At 56.9% G+C, this 20080-nt stretch overlaps 6 protein-coding genes across 7 annotated transcripts; 1 reads left to right on the forward strand and 5 right to left on the reverse strand.

Annotated features, from left to right (window-relative positions):
- The first annotated feature begins 53 nt into the window (after positions 1-53).
- Positions 54-3132, forward strand: LOC127749921 (cathepsin B-like). Its single transcript, XM_052269997.1, has 6 exons — positions 54-210; positions 1131-1260; positions 1336-1560; positions 1674-1874; positions 2078-2339; positions 2699-3132. Exons 2-6 carry the CDS (start codon positions 1132-1134, stop codon positions 2902-2904), a joined length of 1023 nt encoding a protein of 340 aa, XP_052125957.1. The 5' UTR covers positions 54-210; position 1131; the 3' UTR covers positions 2905-3132.
- Positions 3081-5356, reverse strand: LOC113203233 (gustatory and odorant receptor 24-like). 2 transcript variants are annotated; one of them, XM_052269996.1, is made up of 7 exons: positions 5193-5356; positions 4721-4968; positions 4313-4414; positions 3956-4237; positions 3789-3860; positions 3300-3389; positions 3081-3229 (listed from the first exon to the last, which is right to left on the reverse strand). In XM_052269996.1, the coding sequence occupies exons 1-7, from the start codon at positions 5284-5286 to the stop codon at positions 3170-3172; spliced, it is 948 nt and encodes a 315-aa protein (XP_052125956.1). In that variant the 5' UTR covers positions 5287-5356; the 3' UTR covers positions 3081-3169. The 2 variants fall into 2 exon arrangements, with proteins under 2 accessions (XP_052125956.1, XP_026273598.2); XM_026417813.2 differs by having other exon boundaries at positions 4313-4582.
- Positions 5357-5603: 247 nt separating this feature from the next.
- LOC113203155 (trypsin-1-like) lies at positions 5604-8333 on the reverse strand. Its single transcript, XM_026417688.2, has 6 exons — positions 7557-8333; positions 7278-7473; positions 7035-7197; positions 6541-6952; positions 6389-6443; positions 5604-6182 (listed from the first exon to the last, which is right to left on the reverse strand). Exons 1-6 carry the CDS (start codon positions 7659-7661, stop codon positions 5878-5880), a joined length of 1236 nt encoding a protein of 411 aa, XP_026273473.2. The 5' UTR covers positions 7662-8333; the 3' UTR covers positions 5604-5877.
- A 153-nt stretch (positions 8334-8486) lies between these two features.
- LOC113203153 (lipase 3-like) lies at positions 8487-10799 on the reverse strand (the record flags this gene model as incomplete). The annotated part of the gene is given in 8 exon segments (XM_026417685.2): positions 8487-8676; positions 8834-9141; positions 9231-9464; positions 9537-9695; positions 9777-9950; positions 10025-10212; positions 10286-10463; positions 10608-10799. Coding segments are annotated over 8 exon segments (1473 nt in total), but the record flags the coding sequence as incomplete, so codon positions are not given.
- Positions 10800-11036: 237 nt separating this feature from the next.
- On the reverse strand, positions 11037-14082 carry LOC113203154 (lipase 3). Its single transcript, XM_026417687.2, has 8 exons — positions 13846-14082; positions 13588-13765; positions 13385-13499; positions 12275-12521; positions 12023-12181; positions 11850-11931; positions 11619-11764; positions 11037-11509 (listed from the first exon to the last, which is right to left on the reverse strand). The coding sequence occupies exons 1-8, from the start codon at positions 13993-13995 to the stop codon at positions 11345-11347; spliced, it is 1242 nt and encodes a 413-aa protein (XP_026273472.1). The 5' UTR covers positions 13996-14082; the 3' UTR covers positions 11037-11344.
- Positions 14083-15755: 1673 nt separating this feature from the next.
- On the reverse strand, positions 15756-20074 carry LOC113203234 (uncharacterized). The gene is made up of 4 exons (XM_052269995.1): positions 17187-20074; positions 16904-17093; positions 16310-16479; positions 15756-16216 (listed from the first exon to the last, which is right to left on the reverse strand). The coding sequence occupies exons 1-4, from the start codon at positions 17526-17528 to the stop codon at positions 15764-15766; spliced, it is 1155 nt and encodes a 384-aa protein (XP_052125955.1). The 5' UTR covers positions 17529-20074; the 3' UTR covers positions 15756-15763.
- Positions 20075-20080: the final 6 nt, after the last annotated feature.

The following is a 20080-nucleotide window of genomic DNA, read 5'->3' on the forward strand; positions in this document are numbered from 1 at the left end:
CCCCCCCCCAATCTCTGTCTCTCTGTGTCTCTCCCTCTCTCTCGCCCGTGTGCGAGTTTGCGCTGCCCCCACCGCGGTCACCTCGTACAGTAGTGTTGACCAAAGCGGGACGGGCGCGGCCGGACAGACAGCCAGCTTCCCGGTGGTCGGCAGACAGTGTCGAGGCCGAGGCTGTGCTGTGCACTGGTGTACATCGGCAACGACTGACAAGTAAGTTTCAGCTGTTAGTGTACTCGAAAATGAGATTATTGCGTGTCAATTTCTGTCATGTAAGTAGCCACAAAATCATAGCCCAAATCCTCTCTCATCCAGTATCATTATTTTAAGAAGAGGATAGAGGATTCGTACACTTTGAGCATAAAACGCGATGGAAAAGTTCATCATATTTTTTAAAATGAAAAAATAGATTGCAAGGCCTTTTTAGTATCCGAATCAAGTTCCCGGGAAGGATTTTTTATATTGTATATTCAAGTGATTTTTCATCCAACTTTACATCAGTACAGAGAGATTGCAAGTAGTGTCAGAGTAGGTAAATAGCAACACGCCTACTCGTCCAGTCGCGACGACGCAGTAGTATGAGAAAATGGAGGAAGTCAAAGAAGGGGGCACTTTTCCACTCTGTGTGCGATATCTCTCGGTCGAGAGAAGACACTGACCCGTGCAGCCGCGGGGTCGTCTCGACGATAAGCATCTCGCGCGTCAACAAACAGCCGACGCGCTCTCGGATTGGCCGCGGCCCTTGGCGGTCTGGCTCCCGCGGACCAATGGACGCAGGGCTTTTTGGGACCCACCACAAACGTATAGTCGCGAACACACGACTTGACGGATGATGAATTTTTGAGTGACTATAATGACGTGCACGGGGAAAGAGAGAGGAACCGGGAGAAGGGGAAAGGGGGGGGGGCGAGTCATTCAACGCAGAACGCTGTCAGCCTGGCAACAAGCAAATTGTCCTGCCTACGTTGGTCAGTGGTCAGTGTCTCTTATCTCGTCAACGGTCAGATCGGCCATTTTACCCTCTTATCCATCCCCTTTCTAATGCATTTATATCATCATCAACGAGATGTTAAGAAGGATGTCGGTGTCGTCGATGTGCGACCCGTTAAACCTCGCTCTCCTTTTCTTCACAGAATGAGACTGACGGCCCTCGTGCTGGCGGCCCTGCTGGGGCTCGCCGCTGCCCACCACGAGCAGCAGAATCACCACCCGCTCTCCGATGAGGCCATCAACCACATCAACTCGCTGAAGTCTACCTGGACGGTGGGTGCTTACTCCCAACTGCCCTTTCAAAGCTCTGTTCAATTCCCGCTCTACGAACACATTTCTCTCTCGCAGGCCGGGCGCAACTTTGCCCGCGACGTGTCCATGAACTACATCCGCGGGCTGATGGGCGTGCACCCCGACGCCAAGCGCTACCGCCTGCCCGAGCTCGAGCAGCCCGAGGGCCTGGTCGGCGACGCCGCCGTGGAGGTCCCCGAGAACTTCGACTCCCGCACACAGTGGCCCAACTGCCCCACCATCGGCGAGATCCGCGACCAGGGCTCCTGTGGCTCCTGTTGGGTGAGTCGACGACGAGGTCGATGACGCCACGAAGGGGCGTTCGTCGAGCTTGGCTTGATGGCTTGATTAAACGATCACATTTCGAAAATGGGCGTCCTGGGTTTCTCTACTAGGCTTTCGGTGCCGTCGAAGCGATGTCTGACCGCACATGCATCGCCTCCAAGGGCCAGCTCAACATCCACTACTCCGCCGAGGACCTGGTCTCCTGCTGCCACATCTGCGGCTTCGGTTGCAACGGCGGCTTCCCCGGCATGGCCTGGAAGTACTGGAAGCACTTCGGCCTTGTCTCTGGGGGCAACTACAACGCCTCCCAGGTGAGTGTAGAGGTGCCACGCCAGAGTGTGGCTGGCAATCGCTAAGTGTACGGTTCGCGTGAACATCAGTTCAAGGGTGTTTTTACACACAAAAGCGGCGTGGAAAAAGGGGGGGCACTACCCCACAACTCCGCAGCCTACGCGCTTGAGGAGTGAACCCTACTCTCGGCTGGGGCCCCGTTTCACACCGTGTTTGTCTTCAGGGCTGCATCGACTACAAGATCGCCCCCTGCGAACACCACGTGTCTGGAGACAGGCCCGCCTGCAAGGAGGGTGGCAGCACCCCCAAGTGCGAGCAGAAATGCCGCGAGGGCTACAGCGTGCCCTACAAGAAGGACCGCCACTACGGCAGAAAGTCCTACTCCATCAAGTCCGACCCTCAGGCCATCCAGACCGAGATCATGACCAACGGACCCGTCGAGGTGGCCCTTACCGTCTACGAGGACCTCCTCCACTACAAGTCAGGTGAGTGCCCGGCTCAAGCGCCTGCGGCGCGCCCGATTCGCTCTGTACCGCTAGGCGCCGGTGTCTGATTGCCTGCCTACCTTCTGGCGGTGCGCACTTGAGTGCTCGGAACTGTCTGAGCAACTTGTGCTTGGTAATGGCGATGTAACTAAAGTAGAAAATACCAGGTGGTTGGAAAATCCAGCCGGACATTGTATTCATATATTGTACCGCGCATGAGGACGCAGTGCGAGTTACCTTCGTATAACTTCAAAATCTGTCGGGAATGCACAGCGATCTGGCGGAGTAAACTACTCTGAGCTTCCGGAGTATTGGTAGTTGTTTAATTTCTCGATGTCGTCTGTCGACGTGTATTGCAGGTGTGTACCAGCACGTGAGCGGCTCGGTGCTCGGCGGCCACGCCGTGCGCATGCTGGGTTGGGGCGTGGAGAACGGCACCCCCTACTGGCTCATCGCCAACTCCTGGAACACGGACTGGGGTAACAACGGCTTCTTCAAGATCAAGAGAGGAAGCGACGAGTGCGGCATCGAGGGGTCCGTGGTGGCTGGTCTGCCCAAGCTGTGAGCGTCCCCGCGCAATCACACACGATCGATCCAAACTATGATTTAAAATGTTTTTTTCATTTGCGTCGTAATGACGTCCAAAGGTTTTCGAACTTACATCGCCTAATTTATGTTTCTTGTTTTTTTCTTGAATACCAAAGTCCGAAACAAAATACGACACTATTTGTTTTTATTGATCTGTAATTTGTTCTCTGTTTACAAGTAAATTGTGATAATTTTCTACCAATAATTTCTATCTGAATTACCTATTGTCTGTTCATATTTGTTTATGCATCGACTGCTAACTGGATTAGGACGATGAGATACGTAGTCATCGTCACCAAGAGCTGCGGGGAAAAAAGAGATCGGTTAAAATACATATGAAATTGCCAAAATTCAGATAATGTCACACCTCACCGTTCCTAAAACAGCCCTGTTGATCGGTAGGAAGCCCAGCAGAACGACTCTTGCCGGATGTGTCCGGAGGATGAGTCGAAACATATCCAGCTGCAATGAGTAACGGACGTCAGAGCTGCCCGGGTGTTTGAATCACCTATCGGGTGATTCAAAAGATTTTTTTCTATATACTACATTGTACGCAGGCGACCCGAGCGCCAGCTCTAAGGCACTCGATCCGGCCGATCAGGGTGGGCCGCCGGCTCCACACAGCTGCTCGGCGGGCTGGCCTACCCACCGCATTGCAGGCGCTTTCATTGGCGTTGCCCGGGCGGTCAGCAACCGCGCCCATCAAAAGGCTATTCTGCTTGTGGGCGCACAGCCGAAAGACATACCCATCACCTCGCCTCGTTATCGTCGTTTCCGGTAACGTTCGTTGTGAGCCACCCGTAATCCCCCCCCCCCCGTCCCACTACTTTCCCACCTTTCATCCCAACGTACAATTCGTACCTCTCCGACGGTGTCCCGGTGGCGGCCGTAGGTCCGAATCGTGGCCAGGGCCTGCCGCGGCCTGCCGCCGAGCTGGAAGGGTAAACAGAGTCCTATGATACACGGGTGCGGGTGGAAGATCTCCCGCCCCCCGCCCGGGCGCACGTCGCCGTCCCCATCACCCGCACCTCCTCGTTGATGCGATGTGCCTGGTCGCAGATCCTGGTGAGCGTGACGAGGCCGAGGAGGCCCGCAAAGATCAGAAACACGCCCAGGATGGTGAAGCCGTTGAAGATGACGTACAGCACGTTGAAGCTGACGATCGTGTAGTTGAGGACGAGGATCACGATGTCGAGGAACGTGGTCGTTGTGATGCTGCGCAGGCCCGCGTTCACCATGTAGTACAGCTTGAGCCAGGTCCGCTCCAGCCGCATCACCTCCTTCCTGTCCAGGTCCTCGCGCAGCAGCGCCTAACCCCCCGCCCCCTGTGTTAGTCGCGCAGTTCTGCCCGGTGTCTCAGAAGAAAAACATCTACACGGTCGAACCTCGTCCAGGGCGTCGCCCAGCATGCTGCAGGCGTTGCGCAGGAAGGCGCAGTGCATGCGCCAGCTGGTGGAGGCGAGCGTGAACACGGTGGTCACGTAGGCCTGGAACAGGATCTCGCCGAAAGTGATGGGGCTGTACTTGCTCGACAGCGTGACCAGCACCACGATGGCCAGCGGCCAGCCGAAGCACAGCGCCATGGCCGTGTACTTGACGCGCTTGCGCAGGCTGTCGTTGCGCATGCGCCTACCGCACACGCGCTCCAGCTCCGGCTGGAGAGGAAGAAAAGACGAATCTGACTTGACTATGGAGGAGCGGTTTCAGGTAAAAGTTCATTCGAAGAAACCTGATTACAAGACTATCTCCCCTTGAGCGGTTTGGTGGCCTGCGCTGGGGAGGACAGGACGCACCTGGAAGTCGTGCCAGCGCGCGGCGTACGCGGCGTTGCCCGGCAGCTCCCGGATGAAGCCGATCTGGATGCCGAGCGAGATGATGTACACGGCGTACTGCAGGTTGAGCAGGCGCGTGGGCACGTCCCTGATTTGGAAGTGGAAGTTCAGGTGGAAGACGAGCGCCTCCCAAGAGCGCCAGCAGGAGAGGCACACCCCGAGGCCGGTGAAGACGCTGCGCAGCGAGCAGCCAGAGCGCACCAGGCGGCCTGGGCCGGCGGAGGTGAGATGAGACAGTCCATCACCGCGACCAGCGCGCGAGTACCGGGTGATTCAGGGAAGACGCAGGTGCGGGCGGGGTGGACTTGCCTACCCAAGGGGTTATGGCGCCTTACGGGCAGAGCGGGTAGGCAAACCTGCCCGCACCCCCGCACCTGCATCTTCTGATCTTCTCTGAATCACCCGGTACGTTGGGAACGACCGACCGACTCACCGCCCTTGGTGACCCTCTGCGGCCAGGCAGCGTACAGCGAGAGCACCCGCCATAGGGGCTTGAAGGTGAGCACGTACTCGCACGGCCCTGCCATGGCGAGCTGAGCGCGAGCTCCGGTCCCGTCCGCCGGTCCGCACGCGCACGGCCCGAGGCGCCCGAGGCGCCCCTGGTCCTCCCCCTGGAGGACAGGTGCGCGCGGTTGGCCAGTCGCGTGCTGCGCGGAGGTGGGGCGGAGCGGCGCGGCGCAGAGCGCTGCCTGAGGCGCCAATTATTATGGGCTTATCAATAATCGCCCGTAGCTATCAGTCAACCAATTGGCGTTGGCCCGCCGCTTGCCCCTTTCTCAATTACTTTTAATTAACACCAAATGCATTTATGAATGGGAGGGGGTTCACTTCTAAGTACAGAATGTACTAAGGGCAAAAAATAAATATTTATTTCAAACATAACAGATTAAACAGTAATAACAATGAGATATTTCATCAAGGAGAGCGTTTGTTGTGAACCAAACAGGAGAAAATACGAATTTGCACTTCCTCCGTTACTCTGCTCAGTCTTCAACAACAATTATGTCACGTCACAGTCTTATGGCTAAATCACTCAGTCATAATGAGTCACGTGGTTCCGACTGCAAGTGGAAACTAAGCGGGTGTAGCGGCGCAGTCACGTGACCAGGTGGACCAGGTTACTCGTCGTTGACTCGTGACGCACCGGCTGCCTGGGCCGTGGAGACCGCGGAGGCTACGGTGGTGGCGGCACTGGCGCCCTCGGAGGCGGCCGTGCTCGCGGCCATGCCCGCGGCCATGCTCGCGGCCGGGCTCGCGGCCGTGGTCGCTTCCACCGCAGGGAAGTGGGTGAAGCCGTTGCCCTGCTGGTCGCAGAAGCACGAGTCTTTGGTGTTCCTCTTGATCCACGTGAGGTAGCGGTTGACGCGCGCGTACACGCCGGGGTACTTGGGCCTGGCGCAACCCTCGCCCCAGGACACGACACCTGTGGCAGAGCAGCGTGAGAAGGGAGGCGGCGGGCGGCGGGAGTACCAACCAGACACAGCATGCGAGGCGGCTGGGTTTGCCTATCGCACTTGACCGACCATGACGTCTTACGGCCCGAGCGGGTAGGCAAACCAGCAAACCACCCACCCGCTCGCGTAAGCAGGGCAGTGGGCCACCTGGTATCTGGGGGTAGGAAGGACTTACCAACGACGTGATGGAAGGTGCCGTTGACGTAGTGCAGCGGGCCGCCGCTGTCGCCCTGCGGACGGACGAGACGGCCAGTTAGCAAAAAGAGGGGGGAAGGGAAGGGGAGAGAGAGAATCGGTCGCTTGCAGTCGGACGCGCTGAGCACTCACCTGGCAGGAGTCCTTCTTACCCTCCGGGTACCCGGCGCACAGCATGTTGTCGCTGATCCTCTTGGCGCCGTAGTTGGACTTGCGGCACTCCTTGTTGCTCATGATGGGCACGGTGACCTCGTGCAGGATCTGGTTGGTGTTGCCGCCGGGCATGCTCACGCCCCAGCCCGTCACCACGCCGTCGAGGCCGGTGAAGGACTTGCCCATGGGCGGCAGGCACGCGGGCCGCAGTGTCTCGTCGAACTCGAGCGCGCGGTCCAGACGGAGCAGCGCGATGTCGTTGTTGAACGTGGAGTCCGAGTAGCCGGGGTGCTTGATGACGCGCGCGACCTTGCGGTCCACGGTGCTGGTCTCGCTGGAGGAGCTGCGGTCGTGCTCGAGCAGGCGGACGGAGATCTTGGGGCGCTGGAAGCTGCCAGAGGAAGGGGGACGTTCATGAGCACACAACGGCAAAGGGGTCCAGCATCAGCATCCAGCCGGCAGGCTTAGCTCACCCATCCACGCAGTGCGACGCGGTGAGGATGTACTTGGAGCTGATGAGGGTGCCGCCGCAGTAGAAACGGCCGTCGTACATGAGGAGCGCCATCCACATGTACTGGTTGACCTGCACGGGCTGGCCGCCCACGATGCGCGTCCTCTTGTTGGTAAGGCCGCACGCTAGGGGGAAGAGGGTGCTGGTCAGCAGGCGCCGATGGGGATGGGCGGGGCGGGGAGGGGAGGGGGGGCGAGCTACTCACTGCAAGCAGCGCACTTGGTGGGGACGACGGGCTCGCGGTCGGGCTCCTGGGTGGTGGTGCCGCCGCCGGTGAGCCCCAGGATCCACTCCAGGAAGGTCTGCCGTTCGTGCTCCGACAGCAGGGAGGTGCCGTTGGCGGGGGACGCCATCTCGGGGGCCTCACCCACCGTCTCGGCGGAGAGGTCGTACTGCCAGGCCTGAGAGTGTGTTGCATGTAAGGTTGTAAGGTGCAGGAGGCGGGACTCACTCCGCCACTGTCAAACGGGGATCGGACACTCACCTGGGGTACGGGCGCCGTCTTGTCGTGGGCCAGCTTCCTGGCGCTGGCCAGGGCGCACGCCACGAGCACGGCGCCGAGCACCGCGATGCACTTCGCCGACGACATGCTTGGGACTGCGGTTCGAACTGCGGGATGCAGCGGACCGGGATGAACTGATGCTCTGTTTTGCTGCTCGGTACGTTTTATACGCCAAAAGGGAAGGCCGGCCGGGGCGGTCCCTCGCCCGCGGAGACTGCCGCCCCCCGGCCCCTCCCCTCCAGCCCCTCCCCCGGCCTACAGGCCCAGCGTAGACACGCGTCACGCGACCCCGGTGAAGGTAGCCGCCGAGCCTATAGAGCCCTTATCCACTGGGCCAAGGTTCGCCCGAAGCACCGGAGCCGGCGCGGCCGCGCGCCCACGTGACCGTGCTCATCGTCGCCCCGGGTGTCATAAGAGTTATGGGGCGGACATCGCCGTAAAACATTTCTGGCGGAGGCGTCCGAAAGGTCCTCACAGCACCGCCAAAATGCTGACTCGACTTCCAGGGGTATTTTGGAAGTTTTGCAGGGAGGGTGGTGGGGAGGTCTATCCCCCCGAGGGAGAGCGGCACCCTGTTCTCACTGTATACAAGACAGAAAAGCGAGCAGTCGACCGGGTAGCATATGTTGAGTGAGTGCGAATTTCTGGTTCGTCGTGCGAGATTTGCGACGGCGTCGACTGGGCTGGTCCGGAAATTGAATGAAAGTGTAGGTAGATTGGCGAGGCGGGGCGGGGCGGCTGCATGCGGGTGGGCGGGCGTGGGGGCGCCGGCGCGCGGTCGGCCCGGCACGCCTCACGCCGCCCCGCCCCACCTCCGTCTGGTTGTCGGCAGAAGGCTGAAGGGCGCATCGCGGTGCATCGTCTTCCAGGGAACGTGCAGGATAAAGAGAGAATACTTGCAAGAAGCAAAACTAGCGTCCACATTGAAGTCTCATTTTAAAGCGACCGAGTTGAGGACCCGAGGACCAACTCCATGTCGACTCCCCTGGGACGGCGTGCCGATGGCGTTCGCTCTCGCTCGCAGAAGGGCCTCTCGCTCGACGCCGCTCCTCGGGGCCACCACTACGCTTCTGTCGGGACAGGGACCGAGACCTGCTTCTCTCTTCGCCGCAAAACAGGAAGGACAGAGACGTTACTTGACTTAGAGGTTATGGGGGCCGATTGAAAAAGATAACACATGAAGCGATAAGATGCTTTGGCGATGCGTGTGTTCGCATCGCCGGGAGCGCCTGCGGGTGGGCAACCTATCGTCCACCTACGTCGTGCTGGCAGCCGCGATTGTCGGCGAGGCGTTAGCTGCGGGCTCGGGCGTCGTGATGGCACTGGTGTCGTGTTCGTGAGGAGTCGTGGACGTGGTGGTGGTGCTGCTGCTGGCAGTAGTTCCGGCCGCCGTGGTGCTGCCTGCGTGACCGTCGTGCTTGTGGAGCACATCGATCAGGTCGTCGTACACCAGCTCCTTGGCGTTCTTGCCGATGACGTAATCCAAGTGGCTGAACCTGGCGTTCGCTACCTTGCGAACGCCATTTTTCTGGATGTTGCCCAGTTTGTGTGTCAGCTCGTCTATGTTCTACAAAAACAAAAACAAAAGAAATGCAATTATTTTTTCGTGCTAAAGTCATAGCGACTATTTTGTTTGCAAAGGTTTGGCGAGAGTACCGACTGGACGCAGAGGATGTCATTTTCCGCGTGGTAGAGGTAAGTGGGTGCGGTGACTTTGGCTAGGTCGTAATCGGGTGGCTTGGATGTCTTGTATTTCTTCAGGTTCCCCCAGCGGCCGTAGTCGAACTGCCTGAAGACAAGGTGGCGGTGCATGACCTGTTGTCCGAAGTGCAGGAGCTGCTTGGTGGAAGCTCCCGCCGGAACGTTGGCGAACAGATCGGGCAGCACCGTCTGCAGAACAGACAGACAATAACGAACGCGAAGGAGATGCGCGACCAAATTGTCGAAGAGAGAGAGGCGTACCGTGTTCATCTGGTCCGTGTCGGTGCCCGCGAGCAGGAATAGCATATTGGTGCAGAGGGCCTGGCCTGCTTTCCCGTCGTAACAGAGCATGTCGCCTAGGAAAGATATCAGTTTGGAGCTCGGCAGGAATTCGTTGATGCCAACGAGCTTGAGCACAAACTGCAACAAGGGCATATTATCAGCAAGTCTTCGTTTCATACACGCTATCCGCGCAGGGCGCAGAGCGACATGGGCACTTACATACAGCTTGCTGGGGGCGACGGCCAGGAACCTGAGCGGAAAGGAGCGGATGTCCCTGGTGAAGGCCACGGGGGCCAGCCCCACGAACGTCTTCACTTTCTCCATGTACTCCGGGCGCTCGCTACCCATGACGAGGAGCACTGTGCTGCCCTGGCCGAAGCCCACGTAGTGCAGCTGTGGTCACGACACAAACGTTACAGCGGACAGCTCGACGACCTCACATCTATGTTTACACCTGGACACCCAACCTGCGTGTGGCCGGTCTTGTTAAGCACGAAGTCGATCGAGGCAGGCATGTCCAAAACGCCGATTTCGTGGAAGCTGAAGTCCCAGAACTTGGCCCTGTACGGCCTGATGGTCTCGTGCCGCCTGGAGGGCGTGGTGCCGCGAGCGTTAAACAGCCAGACGTCGAAGCCTGCCTCCTGGAGCAGGAAAGCTGCGGGCGCACCCTCCGTTAGGTTTGACTAGCGCGGGCGGCAGCCAGGGAGGCGGGGGTTCAGAGGGCGCACCCAGAGCTCGGCCCCTGCCCAGGACGAGGAACTCTGCCGAGGAGGACAGCAGGCCGTGGGCCAGCAGCACGACCGGCCGGCCCGGGTTGGCCAGCCTGAACAAGGTGAGCAGGTAGCCGTCCGACGTCCGCACCGTGTGGGATTCGGCCGTGTAGTTGTTGGCGGCGGCCAGGTTGACCTGGAGCACCACACGTTGAGGTTAGCCGGCGCGCTGGGCGCCTCCCCCGTGGGCACGCATTTTGACACGGTACCGCCCGTCGGGCGAGCCGCTCCGCGCCACGAGACGGGCCGGGTACACAGTCCAGTGCTACGTCCTGATTACCGTCCCGACGACGGGGGCCTTCTTGGGAGCGATGTCCAGCGGCTGCGCGGCCACCGAGGGCTGTGTCGCGGAGAGCTCGGGTTGCCCCGTCGCCTCCTCGCTGATGATCTTGGACAGCAGCTCCCCGGTGTCCATGGCCTTCAACTGCCACCAGGTGTTCTCGTCGTCCACGTCGGCGGCCAGGGCACAGGTCAGGACGACCAGCGTCAAGAGCGCCCTCAGCGCCATCCTGGACGTTAGACCCGGCCTGTCCGCGTCGCCCAGCGCTTGCCCGGCCAGCGCCCGAGTGGCAGAGTGCAACTGCCCTTTGTGTTTCGTAGCTGCTGATAGCCTCCCTCCCCCCTTCTCCACCCCACTTCCTGCTGTCGGTTTTCCTTTCGCCGGGGCGGTATTTGACAGATGTTGTAAGAGTATTAAATTAAGGGCGCATTTCATAAAAACAATCTTTATTTGAGTTTTCATATGTACAAATATTACAATGGTCAGGTACACAAACATAAAAGAAAACGATTTGACGTCAAAGCCAGCCGTCGTTTAGTTTATTATATACAATGGCACATGGCATAATACTACTTAAACCTATCAGTGTCTTTGCTTTCGCGATGCGAAAATGCTCACAGCAACAATCAGCGAGGTGACATTCTTTGCTTCCGAGTTATCAGTGTTATGATATGGATGCGGATTACAACTTGGTGAATAATTGTGACCACCACAGCGGCCGCGACGGTTCGGGAAGTTTACTGCTCTTCCTCCAGAACTTCGCGGATGCTGTCCATGACCTGGTCGTAGATCAGAGGCACAGAGTCCCTGCCGTACAGGAAGTCCAAGTGGTTGTAGGTGTTGTGTGGTACCCTTCTAACTAGCCTCACATTCTTGATCGCCGCCTTCAGTCTCTCGACACCCTGCAAAATCATCGCGACGAAATCGTTAATAAGGTGCATCGAGATAAAAGCCATCAATCACATCAAGACACTAAGTTTCGGACGGGGTGTTGACTTCATTTCAGCTTACCGCAGGGACGGCGAGAAGGTCGTTGTCCGCATAGTGCAGGTAGACTCGAGTGGAGATTTTATCCAGCGGGTATTCTGGAGGGTGGATGCTACCGTACTGCCAGAGGTTGTTGAGCATGCCGTGGTCGAACTGTCGGAATTTGTCAGCTGTTCAAAATCAAGAAAATCAGGTTAATTTTCGTCATAGAGTAAAGGAGCAGGGGTTGAGGTTTTACGATGGTGTAAAACTTACAATTGATCAGTTGACCGAAGTGAACCATCTGCTTAGTGGAGGCGCCGGCGGGGACGTTGATCATGATTTCGGGAAGCTTCTCCTACGGATGAGGGATAAACATCGCAGCAAATTACCGACTGTTACTGTCTGAAGTACTCATCCGGTCCCGACGCAGTGCGGCGATTACTCACGGTGTCCAGCTCCTCGGGGTCGAAACCTGCGATGAGGAACAGCACGTTGGTGCACAGACTCTGGATCCAGGAGCCGTCGGCGCACGCCCGGGTGGTGATGGCACTCATGAAGGAGGTGCTGGGGAGGAACTCGGCGACGCCAAGCACTTTGGTGATGAACTGCGGCGCGAAAGTTCGAAATGAGCCCAACGATCTCGTGGAGCAAACCGAAACTCATCCCCCGGCCCCTGAAGTGGACCCACCCATTCTCACCTCGAGCTCGTCCACGCCCTTGGAGATGATCTTGAGGGGCAGCGATCCCACCTTGCCCAAGAAGGCGACCGGCGCCATGGCGATGAACGCCTTGACCTTGTCATTGTACTCGGGGCGCATGGAGGACATGACGAAGAAGGCCGTGGTGCCCTGGGAATGGCCGACATAGATCAGGCTCTTCTGCCCGCTCTTCTCTAGGACTGCGTCGATCATGGCGGGGATATCGTGCATGCCCATTTCGTGCCACCTGTAATTCAAAAATCATAGAACCTTTGAAAACAATAGTAGTGACTTTTTTTTTATGACTCCATGCCCACCCTGCCAGGCCAGGTATTCCCTTTCCGCCTTCTCTTCTTTTGTATGAGCAAGAGCAGCCCTCTCTCATGGTTTTTTTGTTGTTGTTGTTTGGAATGTCACAATCCATTACAAAGATTGTAGATGTCTCTACGTGTTTGTGACTGATGATTTCACGCCTCACAATGTTATCTAGATGCAGCACTTGAACATGAAGTGTTTGGCTCCCGCGCGCGGGCGTGCGCAACCCGCAGAAAAACGCCCAAATACCCACTTAACCCGGCCTGCCAATCACTCTACTGCTTATCTATCAGCTCAGATGCGCAACGCGATCCATGTTGCTTTGTTAAGCACTATATTAATTCTAAGAATTTAAGATACAAGAAGTTGGGAGTTTCTAATAAAAATTATTCGAATGATCTGCATTATCGGGTATCAGGTGCTCTCTTGTCACAGGATTGACAAACTCAAAAAGAGTTGAAGTGTCCTTTCTGTCGGCAGGGGATTTGGCATTCAAGGCCGAATCTATCCACCTAATCACAAGTTTTCAGGGAGATCGCCACATTCGGCCACCTGTATGCACCGCTACTGATAAACCCGGCGCCAATGGAATCAGTGTACGCTGCTAGAAAACTGAAGTGACCGACCGCCTCCCTGAAGCGGTGCGCGTTTAGCCCCTGCGGGAAACGTCCGAGTGGGAAACGGGACCGCCAAGCAGGCGTGTTGTGCGGGCTGCCTACGCTAGCTTTGACAGGCGCTCCGGCCTGCGCGCGGCAGAGCAGAGCAGAGCGAATGTCTCTAGCCTCGACTACTTACGAGAAGTCCCAGAATTTCTTGTCGCCGGGGGACATTGTCTCGTGCGCCCGGGAGTAGGTGTTGCCGCGGAAGTTGCCCATCCACACATCATATCCGGCGTTGTACAGCAAAAAGGCTGGAGAAGATACGGCGATACCAAATGTTACCACAACGGAGTGTGTGATTGGAAGAGAGGGGATGGGGGGAGTTGGTAGCAGACTCACCGAGGGCCTTGGAGGGGCCGAGCACCACCCAGTCCGCAGAGCAGGACAGCACGCCGTGCTGTAGGAAGATGGCGGGCTTGCCGGGGTTGGGGATGCGGTGCATCTCGAGGATGTAGCCGTCCGCCGTGCGGACCGTGTGCGTCTCGGCCGGGTAGCCGTACCGAGCGATGATCATAGGCTGCGGATGAATCACAAACATCTCCGTAAGTAAGGTACGGTAGCCGCGAGCTCGCCGGGCTGGTGGCGGCGGTCACCCACCGTGGTGTTGGCCACCGGGACGGCCAGGGCGGTGACCGGGATGCTCTTGGGCGCGGCCATGTGGCTCCACCAGGGCGCGACCTTGCTCGTGGGGCTGGCCGACACTCCGGAGAGCGCCACCAGGGCGGCGAGGGCGAGGACGGCGAGCATGTTTGTGGGCGGTGGCGTTGCTGTTGGTTGCGGTACGTATGTGGTTCTCACTGGCCCTCCTGTCCGACTGTCGGTAAGGGGGTCTCCGTGGTCCTTATATCCACTCGATGGCTGCTCCTAGGGGCGGCAGCACGGCGGCGTTATCTCACTCGAGGTGGACTCCTGGCAAGCTGGCACGAGCCACACCCACGACCCAACGACCCACCCGGCGCCCTGTTGCGGAGGGGAGAGGGAAACACTAAGTCGCAAAAAACTTAATCAGTGCTGCTGTGGACCATTGCAGTGATTGCAGTGCACACCGTAAAAAGTCTGCAAAGCATTGATTTGTATTCACATGATTTTCTTTGCACGCTACAGAGAAAACAGAAGCACTATGTTTCAAAGAACCAGCTTCGTAGCTTACAGAAGTTACAAAGCACTGATTTGTTATACGAAACATTTTACTTTGTAAGACAGACACTGGTCTGCTTCGTAATTCAAAGCGATGCTTCTTAATACAAATACACCGGATTCTTTGTTAGCTTTCAAAGAAAATACTTTGAAAAGTTTTAACAGTGCAGTACACAGTTACTAACTTACAAAGCAGAATGCGGCAAAATGGGAACTCCTACGCAATTGTTAAGCAATGCTTTCTAGTTACAAAGCAAATGCTTCGCATTTGTGAAGGATTTGGCATTTTACTTCGTAAGGTTTTAACAGTGTGCGGGGTGCAAGTAGGGTTGTGATGGTATAACTATGCAGTTTTAAAAATTACAGTCAGGAAGTGAGTAACCATCAGCAAAATAAACAATTAGTAAAAAGGAATAAGGACCAAGATGTGTTCAAAAAAACGCTGATTGCATACTGATTAAAAGCCGTGTACGACGCAGTGATTCTCCACCGAGTTCTCCAAGCCACCCAACTACACTCTAAACTTTTCACTAGAAAATTTGCCGCTTGTCGTGTCGAGAGGAAATTATTTGCTATTACTAAACTTTTTACTTGTATTACCAAACGTTTTCCTTGTATTATAATTGTGGTCCCAGAAAAGAGATTAGTAATAGTGAGGTATTTCTTGATAATATACAATAGCACAAAACTTTAGTAGTTACTAGGCAAATTTTTCAGTAAAAAGTTTCGAGTGTGGCATTCTGCACTGTCCACAATACTGTTTGTGTAACTCTCGAGATGCACTTCTGAGAGCTATCTTCATTTTTTCCCCCATTGGGCGCGTGCGAATAGGAAGCGTCACGAGAAGAGACAAAAAAAAGGTGTTGACTAAATCACTGAGGATAATCCTTTTGCCCTCTTCGACCTCCCACAGCGAAGTAAACGAACTCTCGTGGAATTGCGTACCGAATGTACTTGACCGTTGCCAAGTAGGATACTGTTAATCCGCTGCTATCAGATGTCGGGGCTATATTGGGAGGGGTCGAGAAAACTTCTCGAAGAAATGTATACCTACAAAAAAATTCGAATATGCCCCTAAGTTACCTTAAAAAAAACACACAACATACTCCTCCGCATGCACAGGTTGTATGCATATATTTGGTAGACCCCATCCACAAAGCTACCCACAGGGCACTCGACTCGTCCCGATTAGCGCGGCGGTGTGCCTACGTGTGTCCTGACGTGTGCCGACCCACCTGCGTCAGCCTCAGCGACACCTGGAGTGGAGTGCACTCGCAGGAACGCCCGGTTACAGGAGTTGTAGGTTGTAGTAGCCAGGCGCGCACGCGGCCTCCCGGTGTCGAGATCTGCGGCCCGTGAGGTCATTGCCTAGTCTAGTCTAGTCCGCCTGCGAAAGGGAGGGCTCCCCGGCCTTGTCCCCCTGCTCCTGCTCCCCCGAAGAGATGGCCTTGTCCTCCACGAGGCACACACTGGCGGCGAGCAGCGGGTGCCCGTAAAGCCGCTCGTCACCAGTGGCGGTTGTGTTGGACGACGTGGTCAGCGCGCTGCTGATCGACTCCACGGCCCCGGGTCTTGGCCTGAGCAGGGACCGCAGGCGCAGAGAGCCGCCATCCTGCTCCGAGCTGCTGCCCGCGACAAAGCCCAACGCCGCCGGGGTGCCCCGGGCCCCGTCCGTCGGGCTGCTGGATGTGCTCGAGGTGCGAAGCTCGTCCGTGAAGCAGATGCTCGCCGCCAGCGAAGGCGCGCTGATCGGGCGTCGCTGAACGAGGGTGGTGGTGGCCAGCCCGTCGCCGCGACGCGCAGAGAGCCGCACCGGCCGCTCGCGCTCAGCCTGCGTGATTCAAGTTGTCACATGACATAACGATCGTCTCTGTGGGGGGCCACTACGCGGCCAAGACTGACGAAGGGCGAAACAGAAACATACTGTATCGTCGTGGTCAGAAGCACGATCAGCGTCGTCCGCGGAGAGTTGAAGCGGGCGGTAACCTTGTTGGCGCCGGGGGTACAGCCGGCAGGCGATGGCGATCACCGTTAAGTAAACCATCAGGCACAGCAAGATGACACCGAGTAGGTATGATGCATGCCGAGAAACGTCTAAAAGAGAAACCGTCAGGGTGCCCCTGCAGTGAACGCTGTCCGAGGCGACGTTCCTTCTTGCGCGCCCGTGTGGTGAGGCGAGGGCGCTCACCGCTCACGGGGCGGGCCGCCCGCTCCGCACAGCTGCTCCGCGGGCCGGCCTACCCAGTGCATTGCAGGCGCTACCCGCCACCCAACGCGTTGCCGTTTACACTGTGAGGAAAGGGTCGTGGTGCCCACAAGGCGTGGCAAATTTGAGGGGACCAGAGTTGGACAAAGACGTCGCCCTATCCCGAAGATTCTGTGCCGCACGTAGACGCGTGGCCGGGTCGGCCCATCGTCGTCGCTGACATACGAATCTCTTTTTCTGCTCGGAGAAGTAGGAAACCCGCACGCACAACTGCATTGCGGGCAGTACTACTACTACTGACTCTTCACCGACCTGAAATCGTAAAGGATTTCCTGCGGACCACGCGGATGTCCGCCGCGAGCGCCGTGATGCCGTCCACCAGGCTGCAAGAGTACAGCCCGCTCTCGTCGACACTGACGGCTTCCAGCCGCAGCGCCCCCGTCCAGTCCACGCGCGCCGAGGGCTCGAGCCGGCGGCCGCGGCGCCTCACGAGGGCCTTCAGCTGCGGGAGGGCGGGGTCGGAGGTCGAGCGCGAGTCACGTCAGCGCACCAAATCGGCGAGGTGAACTCGAGATAATGAACTAGCGCTTCTCACCTTTTTCCGTCGCTGTCGCCAGCGCTGCAGGAACCCCGGCTTCTTGGTGGTGGTGGCGACGAGGCGCGCCGTCTCGTGCCCCGCGGGGTCCTCGAGCTCCATGCCGTCCCGGTCCCAGTGCACGTCCGACTCCATGGTGGCGCTGCAGGCCGTGGCGGCCGTGGCCCTGGTCAGTGCGCGGCCACGGCGGTCACAGCCGGGTTCGTTGGTGGGTCGCATACCCGGGGCACAGGACGATGAGGTCGTCTCCCTCCTGCAGCTCGTAGTCGAAGCGCGGCACGGGGCGGGGGGGCGCTGGTCGCCAGGGCAGGCGCCTCCGCGGCGGCGGCGGGCAGTGCCCATCACAGCTAACCGTGTCCACCTCGATAAAGTCGGCGGCGTCCTTGGACAGGGCAGAGATATCTTGAATCCACGTCGATCCGGTTGCTCTCCAGCCACTGGGATACTTACTCGCGAGGGTCGCGGCCAGGAGCGCGGAGCGGCAGGGCAGGGCGCTCAGGGGGTCCCCGATGATGACGCGCAGAGCGGCCCCCAAGTCCACGGAGGGGCCCCGGGGCGGTACCGGCGGCACGCGCAGGCGGCACTCCGCGAGCCGCTCCCGACTCCCGGAGCCGTCGCCGCCCCCACCGCCCCGCGAGCAGTTCACGCACGGCCCCCACGGCCCCCAGGCGACCGCCGCCTCCAGGGGCACGCCGGCGGTCCTCAGGGAGGCGCTGAGGGGCTCCAGCGTGGTCCGCCTGTACGCCCGATATTCCGCCTGCGAGCCGCGCACGGCCGGCACGCCCCCGCGGTCCACTGTCATAATCCCACGATTTCGTGACCTCCAGAGCACCCCGTCAAGCTTTGAGAGGCAGCCTGTCAGGCAGGACAGGACACCAGCTACTCACGGTCAACGAGGTACTGGAAGGGTCTCCCGCGGTCCACGCCCTGCAGGTGGCTGCAGGAGTACAGGCCGACACCCTCCTCCGAGACGCCCCGCAACACGAGTTCATGACGGTCGCCCAGAAACACTCGACGTCCGTCGTGGTGAGCCAGCCGCGCTAACGGGCCGCCTCGCTTCTGCTCCAGCTAGCCGCGGTAACGTCAGAAGCAGGTTACGGGGGCGTTGGGCACAGCAAGCTGCGCGAAGTGGTGGCGCCCCTACCTGGACAGGCCGCGGGCCGGTACCGTTCACCAGGTCGTCAACGCGCCACACGGCGCCGATCGCGTCGTCCGCCGCCGCATCCTCCTCGCCGCTGCATCATCCACGCCACACTCTCGTCCGTCATCCTTCGCATCTCGGATGGTAAAACCATCAGCTCGCCAGCTCACCAGAAGGAACACAAGAGCACGATTGTGGCGTTGGGCGCCGCGGCGACGATGACCGGAGAGCCTGGGAGGCGGTCCGACAAAAAGGCTGAACGGGGCTCGCAGTGGCGCGGCGCTTTCCGCACATCCTGGTCCAGCGCAACCGCCACTGCTGCGAACAGCACCAACTGAGCCTGCACTGCACACGATCCAATTTAATCCACATGTCTGGCAGGGGCACTGGAAGACGGGACTCTGAGCTTGGTGTGCTTACCGTGAGACAAAAATGATGCAACAGCTCTCTGCATGACTGATTTTTCTCTAAGGTGAGATGCATTCCCCACAGAAGATTGCAATGGTTTCTTTGATTACAGTAGTATTAAGAATGGGTCCAGAACGCGAATCAAACTGCACGCCAGTTTACAATTTGTCCACCCAGTTACTATGGCAACATCACAAAAAGATGTGGTAAATGAAAAATGATTAAAATGAGATGAGTTGTGTGTAGCAGAAACTTTATTTACAAAGGGCATAGACACCTGAGACATCATCACCCCTTCACATCCAAAAGAGGTACTGTTATAGAGGCCGTGCACCTCAATGGGGCGAACAGCACAAAAGTTATGGTGCAGTTGACAAAAGAGTTCCCAATGCTCTAGATCTTAAGTCACATCTCTTTATATTCCTATGTAGCATCAATATCAAAATACTGCAAAAGGAAAGCCCTACATGTTCAAAATTGGTGAAGCCATTACATTACAAGATATGAAATTAAAGCACAATTTCTGATAAAGCTATTTTGAATTAACAGAAAGCCTAACCACACCTCTATATAAGGGGGGGAAAAATCAGTCCATGTGCATTCTACACCAGTGCACTTATGAGTCCAGCTCCTAATCTCACCGACAGCAGGATACAGAAGACGCCTGCTTTAAAAGACGAAAGGTGAGGGCTGCCACTAGTTATCTTAAAAATTAAGTCAATCTACAAAAATAATTAGTTTTGGAGTATGTAACATTTATGCTCTTGCCCTAATCGTAATGGGTTCACAGGTTGAGGTAGCACCAAGGAGATTTTATAAGCTACAACGAGTTTCAAAAATACCTCGGCTCAAGTTATTTCTTACTGACATGGCAGCCCTAAGCACAATTAGTGACACTTTGGATCCCAGTTGAGCAGTACCCACAAGTTATCCTTTACAGCAATCACTTAAAATTATTGTAGGGTGCAGGGCATAAAAGCAAAGTATGAAAGGAAAGTTTTGATGTGGTGGAACGTTTCCAACAATAATATACATTTCACAGCCATTTTGGAAAATGGCAAGCAAATAAATGCTTAGTTTAAAGGTAACATAAAAATCAAAATTGGTAGAGAATTACTTGAGGCATTGAAATTTTACTTACAGGAGTTTTAATGCATGCTGCAGACCAAATTCTCACAAAGAAACCAAATAGATACTGTGCTTGGCATGACTCCGGCACAAAAGTGTACTGCAGTCTTTGGTTCTCCCCAAGCACAGTACTTTAAAAAGAATCACAAAAAAAAACCTTTTAGGTAATTATACTTATGTACTGGTTTTTGATCACAAACTTGCATCCATTCAATAT

The sequence above is a fragment of the Frankliniella occidentalis genome, unplaced genomic scaffold, assembly GCF_000697945.3.
Source record: "Frankliniella occidentalis isolate FOCC.00 unplaced genomic scaffold, Focc_3.1 Scaffold107, whole genome shotgun sequence".
Taxonomy (NCBI): Eukaryota; Metazoa; Arthropoda; class Insecta; order Thysanoptera; family Thripidae; genus Frankliniella; species Frankliniella occidentalis.